At 36.5% G+C, this 7,025-nt stretch overlaps 1 protein-coding gene across 2 annotated transcripts in view; it reads left to right on the forward strand.

Annotated features, from left to right (window-relative positions):
- Positions 1-5,963: 5,963 nt before the first annotated feature.
- Positions 5,964-7,025, forward strand: part of LOC107093652 (alpha-taxilin-like) — a 15,695-nt gene continuing 14,633 nt past the window's right edge. The window contains exons 1-2 of one of the 2 annotated variants that reach the window (XM_015388841.1): positions 5,964-6,069; positions 6,451-6,666. In XM_015388841.1, coding sequence (XP_015244327.1) covers positions 6,042-6,069; positions 6,451-6,666 — 244 coding nt within the window. In that variant the 5' untranslated portion in view covers positions 5,964-6,041. Of the gene's footprint in view, positions 6,070-6,432; positions 6,667-7,025 lie in introns of both variants that reach the window. The other variant, XM_015388842.1, reaches the window with a different exon arrangement.

Below are 7,025 nucleotides of genomic sequence, written 5' to 3' on the forward strand. Positions count from 1 at the left end.
TAATTGTTTCTTTCTTTAGATTTTGCGCTATATACCGGTACCCACAAGGTTAACAAGAAAGGAAAACATAAAACTCAGAAAGACCAGATTTATGTTTAAATCCACTGATCTAAAAAGTTAGCTCCTGGAAGGAGCATAGGATCCAATTTCCAGTGAGATCAGACAGTGAAAAAAAAAAAAAAACTGAATTAAGGAAGTATACAAAACTATATTGTGTTAAAGGTTAAAATTGTATTTCCTGAGAAAATAAATGCCTTAAAATCTTTTTTTTTTCTTCTTTTTTCACTCGTCGCTGTCTGATCTCACTGGAAATTGGATCCTATGCTCCTTCCAGGAGCTAACTTTTTAGATCAGTGGATTTAAACATAAATCTGGTCTTTCTGAGTTTTATGTTTTCCTTTCTTGTTAACCTTGTGGGTATATAGTGCAAAATCTAAAGAAAGAAACAATTAAAATGCAGATAAACGTGGTTTAATCATATTTTGCCGGGCTACGCTGAGCATGGCCGATTATGTTGGAAGTGTGTATTATGTGTATTAGCCTCAAGAAGGCTAATACACATCTGTAAAAATTAATTTCTATGATTTTTCCAAGTGACTTAAAGATAAAAATAAGTGTGTGTAGTACCATAATCACATTATTTATGGCGACCTGGATGAATATATTTACTTGCACATGCTCATATGAGCTAATTGTTCGGGAAGGTCCAGGAGCCATGCCTTCCTCAGATTCCTGCTTGCTGATTAAAGAAGAAAGCAGAATGTGAGCAGAACAGACACCAGAGGCTGCAGACAAGCTGTGTATCTGTCAGGGCAGCTTACAGAAACATGTTGGTTTGTTTGCTATTAGGATTACTTGACACGTTATCATTGGATTTTAAGGACATTTTTACTGGAGGTGTATCTCATCCCCAGGAACAATTCATTAAAATTTCGTGATGTCACCTACGCAGGTTATGAATTCTTACCAGTTTGAATGTTGGCTCCATATTAAGGGCACTCTTTGATTGAAACTGATCCAGCAACTTCTAATGCTATGTTCACACCTACAGCAGCAGAAGTTGCTAGTTTACATGCAAAGTCAATGTTTGACGCACACCCTGGCGCAGCAAAAGGTCCTGCAGCTCATTTAAAGCAGAGCCTCATGAGCTTGTGAGCATCTGAGGCACTTCAGAAGCAGCAGCTAATGGAGTAGGGAAAATGGAACTTTTGCTGCTCGACTCGCCACATCAACCAATCAGAGAAGCTGATCTGGGAGCTGGCAGGGAGACGGACGCAGCGCTGATGCAGATCGCTTTGATCACTCCTCTGAGTTCGGTGCTGCTGATTACAGATCTACAGCTGTTGATGAGCAGTGCAGCGTGGTTAGGCCGGTTCTTCCTGAAGTCGACCATGATCTCCTTCATCTCCACATTCTGGATCAGGTTGTTGTCTCTCTATCACCCCCCCAGATGCTCCACCTCCTCTCTGTAGTCCTGTACTTTTGAATACTTAAGTATTTTTCAAAAGGTAGTACTTTAATACTTTAACTTCAGTAGATGTTTAACCAGGTAACTTTTACTTGTAGCTGAGTAACATTTGATTACCGGTATAAGTGTCAATACTTTTAATCAAGTACTATAGTTGAGTACTTCGTCCACCACTGCTTATTGACAAACTAACAAACTTAATTAAACAGACAAATACTGGACAGATACTAAGTACTTTTTCTTTAAATTGAACAAATACGTATAACACAAATATCCAAAACAAGGAATAAATAAATAAACAAATTCCCCTTCCAATTACAACAAGTTGTGTGATTCGCTGAGGAAGCTGCGTCGATCAAATAAGGAGAGGAAAGCTGGAGCTCCAAAGGAAACTGGCAACCTAAAGAAAAAGAAATGAATCCACTCTATTTTAACCAAAAGTTTGCAAACTGACAAATATACTTAACGAAATGTGTGCATTGCAAATAGCTGAGTAAAGAGTCGGGCTAATGAAAATATGAGTTGAAATCTATATGTAAACTAAATAAAAATATAAGCCAGTTTCCATCCCTCATCACCTTTACAGTGTGACGGCTGGATGTCACACAGAGGTTACAGGACAGCTGGTCAGAGCTGAAGGAAAGATGGATGGAGCTGTTTACACTGCAGACTCTGATGTTTGCAAGAGGCTGAAAAAGACAATCGGTCGAGGATTTCGGAGCATTAATGATCAGATCAGAGTACGCACTTCTTCTGTGTTAGAAAGATGGATTAGAATACAGTGAAAAGCTGAAAACTGACTCTTTCTATCCGGTGTCGCTACTGAGATGTTTTGCAAAAGACATTTGCAGATTATTTTATTCTCTAGATCCAAAACCCTGTGACCCAAGAAATAACAATGCAACTGACCGACGTTACATTGCTAATTACTTCAATCCTTATAAATACAAAAGTGATTATATTCATTTTGGAACAAATGTACCATTTTATTGACATTTATTTATTGAATCCATCAATTTAAATATTATTTTATTTATTTTATGGTGCATTTTACAGTTTAACAGCACATTCAATGTTTGATGTATATATTACATCAATAAATACATTTTACATCTGGATATTTCATGGTACATTTATGTAATTCATGGCATATTTTGCACCTTCATGCCTCAGTATACCTCAGGGTCCATAGCAGCTATAATTGTGGAAATCTAAAACATACAAGGCTTCCTTTATTTATTTATTTATTTATTTTTTTCACAAAAAAAGGAAAATTCTGCATATTTTATTCTTCTGCCTCACAGTGCTACTTTTTGTTGTTTATACATAGTTTCACAGCGCGTTCAATGTTACAGCAGGTACTGTGTCTCACTAAAGCGAGAACACCAAAAACATGTTTCTAATCATTATGCTTCTGTTAGACAACAATAAAGATGTGACGTTTTGGTAAAGAGCAGAACGTCTTTGCTGCAGTCAAGCATGGCGTGTTAAGGTAATTCTTTAAGACTCACATGGACAATAAGAGACAGAGGTCACCACTTTATTATTTGACATTGTATCTATCATATATTTATAAGATATGATAAAAAAAAAATTCAGTAATATGAGGAGTGCACTCACTTGGATTTAAATACTGTCTTTAGTGGTTTCTTTGGGCATTTTAGATATTTAATCCTCCACAATTTAGGTTTTCTTTGGGTATTTTGGGTCCACCTCTGGTAGTTCATAAACATTCATGTTGGGTATCATTGGAGTCCAAATTTGAGTTTGACAAAATCAAAGAGGAATCTTCTAAATTTGAAGGTTTAAAAATGTATTATAGATCTCTTATAGATTTAATGGTTAACCTCACATCGTACCGCCTATGTTATAGAGGTCTGAGGCTCGTACCACGAAGCCAGCTCAACCTATCGGAATTAAGTCCAGTCAGTTTAATCAATCCACAACAATGGTAATCAGGATCACAACGATTTTACCATTAATCCCCCATCAGTGCATCTTCAATGTAACATTTCCATTCTCATTTCGCCTGCTACAGCAAACAAGAAGGAAATATATATATATATATATATATATATATATATATATATATATATATATATATATATATATATATATATATATATATTTATATATAGTAATACAGTCTGTATTTCCCCCGAGCCGCTCAGCATGGCCGTACATGAAGTCTGTGATAAAGTGAGGGATGCACTGCTGCGGGTCACACAGCCGACACATCTGGCATATACATGCAGCCCGGCCCATGACAACCTGTGTGTCTGAAATAAGTGTCACAGTGAAAGGATCTTCTCACAATCTGAGCTCTGATTTTTATTATTATTTTGCTTTTTTATTTAGCTTCATATATAATTTATAGAGGATAGCAGTGAGTGCCAGGGGTGTATGAGGACATTATACAGGAGAGAACAAATATAAAAGGTTGATATGTCAAAAAAGAGGGAAAAAAAGACATTTATGAAAGAATTGAGAACTGTGAAATTTGTCAAGAACACATTTTGGTTTAACTGTTTTTTTATTTTCAAGTTATTTTCTTGTGAAGTTGTTTAGTTTACTTCATTTTGCTATGAATTAATTTGGGTCTTTGATGAAAGGACGGGTCAGTGTTTCCCGAGCAGCTGATTGACTGCCGGGTGGATCGTTTTCTTGGATTCACATCAATCCTGAACGATAGCCTGCCTTCAGAGTATGTTACAATGGTGACTAACCTCTGCTGTACCAAAAAGTCCGGGTTAAACCTGAAGTTGTCAACTAACCCAGGAGTCCTGCTTCGTGCTACAGGCCTCTGGTCTCTCTGCTTCAGTCTATTTTTGTCAACTAATCTAAGAAATCTTCAGTCAGTATTTTTCACACATGAGTAAAAGATCTGTGAGGAACTGTATCAAATAAGGACTCAGTCTGCCATCATAAACTCCAAACCCTTAGAATACAGATCAAGAAATAAATATTTATTGTCAACTACAGTTTGCACTATAATCGAGATTTCAGTTTCAGCACAAACTGTTCATCACATACAATCACGGGGCGGCCTTGGACAGGGGCCATGAGTGCCAAAGAATGCTGCCATTAGATGCATTCTTGCTAAAGATACTTGATTTGATTTTTTGGTGGGAATTTGTTGGCTGTATTTAGATGATTGGTAGAGGTTCCTGTAAATCCAAAGATGTGGAACCTATACTATCTTAAATGAATTTAACTTGAGTTATCTGAAACCTAGGTTACCTTGAAGACCTTGCTTATTAAAAGAAATTGATGTTTGCTTTTTGAAAGCTAAACACTGTCTTGCATCTTTGAGGAATCTCATGAGCGATTGAAGGAACAAGTTTATACTTTGCCCTTAATAAGTTACTTTAATAAGATCAAGCTTGATCAATTTTTGGTAATCTGGGAAGCCTTTATGTTTGGCTGGTTAAAAATTATATTTAACTCAACATGTGGAAAGAGACCTTGAAAGGTCTCTTGGTAAAACAAAAGTTTTTTTATTCTTACTTGTGTTTGTTTTTCTTTTTTTGTCTGTGGTATATCTATGTGTAAGTTGGCATGTTTGTTTTCTTAAAAGAAAAAAAGAATAAAGATATTAATTCAATTAAATTCAGTTTATTTCTGTAGTGCCAATTTACAACATGTCATCTCAAGGCACTTTACAGTTCAGCCAGATTAAACAGTCAGATTGATTCAAAGTTTTCTATCTAAGGAAAACCAGTTGATTGCATCGACTTGTTGACTCGAAGGCAATCCCTCACTCTAAGCATGCTTGTAGTGACAGTGGAGAGGAAAAACTCTCTTTTAACAGGAAGAAACCTCCAGCAGAACCAGGCTCTGTGTGAGCGGCCATCTGCTGAGGCCCACTGGGGTTCAAGGAGACATAAATTTAAAAAAAGACTAGTAAACTTATTTAAATCTAAGTAACTTAAAATCTGTTTTGCTCAGGTTTTTTTTATTTTTCATACGTCCACTTTTAATATTTTCATTTTCTTTTTGTCCAAATGCGCCATTCATATAATTATTTAATCAGCCAGAATGATTAAACACATTAAAGTAATCTAAGAATGTAATTAAAGAACAAGCCAATCCTCCCACCCAGGAAGTTGTCACAAAATCTGATTGATAAAAAGATGGATTAAAAAAAAAGTATTTTAGAATAGGAAAATGTTGTCATAAATTTCAAACATACTGTTCTAATTACAGTTTCAGGGCTGTGAAACACACTATGTTGACTTTTTTGTTAAAAAGCACATCATAGCTGTGTTAGCTAGGAAGATAAATTTCTTTAGGTTTTGTTATTTATTATTTATATTAAATAAAACATTTTTATGTATATAATGTTTCGTTTTCGAGTAATTTGTGAGTTTTAATCGTTTTTATTAACAGTATATACACAGAATTAATAATTCCGCGGGGCAGTTCATAACACTGTCCTCTAGAGGGCGACAAACATTCTACTGAAGTGTTTTCAGTCGGCAACAGGAAGAGAAATCTAAAGTTATGACCGGAAGTCCGTTTTTTTTTCAACACAACCTCACGCTGGTAACGAAACCTGTTTCTCCACAGACACATGAGCAGTTTCTCTCTGGGGTATTCAGGTAATGAAGCGTATATTAAAGTTTATAGACGGGTTGTGAGTGTGTAAAGCCCTCTATGTTGATGGTGTTTGTTTTTTTAACGGTTTGTCGCACCTGTCTTAAGCTAACGCCAGTTTTAGCTGCTAAGCAGGGTTAGCCTGTGCTTTAACGGAAACTGAAAGAGCCTAATGGTGACTAGAATTGCCCGGAAATAATAATCCTGTTTGTACGTTGTTTTTTAGTTTGGTAAAAGTATGTTGTACTTAAAAATTAAATAATTTGACGTTTTTAATAACATTTTATTCGCATCTCTATCGAGGAAACCGATTTGATGTTGTTGTACACCGATAAAGTTTGCTGATGGGTTTTTTATTTTTTTCATAGTTTCGTTTCTTTGATTAGTCATGAAAAAGCAAGACACGGAAGAGTGTCCCAGCAGTCCTGGCAGTGAGGATGCTCCACCCACGGCTTCAGGCTCGGAGTCACCTCCACCTGCTGCTGGCCAACCTGCAGCGGAGGCAGCTGGAGGCGGATCGGATAGAAACAGCCCCGAACAGACCGAATCACAGAGCCCATCCTCAGAAAGCCCTCCGCCAAGCGGCGAGGGGGGAAATGAAGGTTAGTGCCCATGTAGCCTGAACACCTCTGTTGTTTCCTTCTTTTTATTGTCACCCTAAGGTTGTGATGTGATAAAGTCTTTAATTATTACAGTTTCCACCCTATATTTTTTTTATTATATAAAAAAAAATCTTATGTAAGAAACCTTGCTTGTAATTATTGGATTGGAAAATTGCTCTTCTGTTGAATCATAAGTTGACCTATAGATCGGTTACCATGGCAGCGACCTAGAGCAGCTCCTCTGGACAATTTCACAAAATATATAGAACGATACAAACTAGACATCAAACCCGCATCTATGATCGCCAACGCCTGCTGGAGCTATGGTCACAAAATGTTTTAAATACGGACATTATTGA

Source organism: Cyprinodon variegatus, unplaced genomic scaffold (assembly GCF_000732505.1).
Source record: "Cyprinodon variegatus isolate N-32 unplaced genomic scaffold, C_variegatus-1.0 Scaffold438, whole genome shotgun sequence".
Taxonomy (NCBI): Eukaryota; Metazoa; Chordata; class Actinopteri; order Cyprinodontiformes; family Cyprinodontidae; genus Cyprinodon; species Cyprinodon variegatus.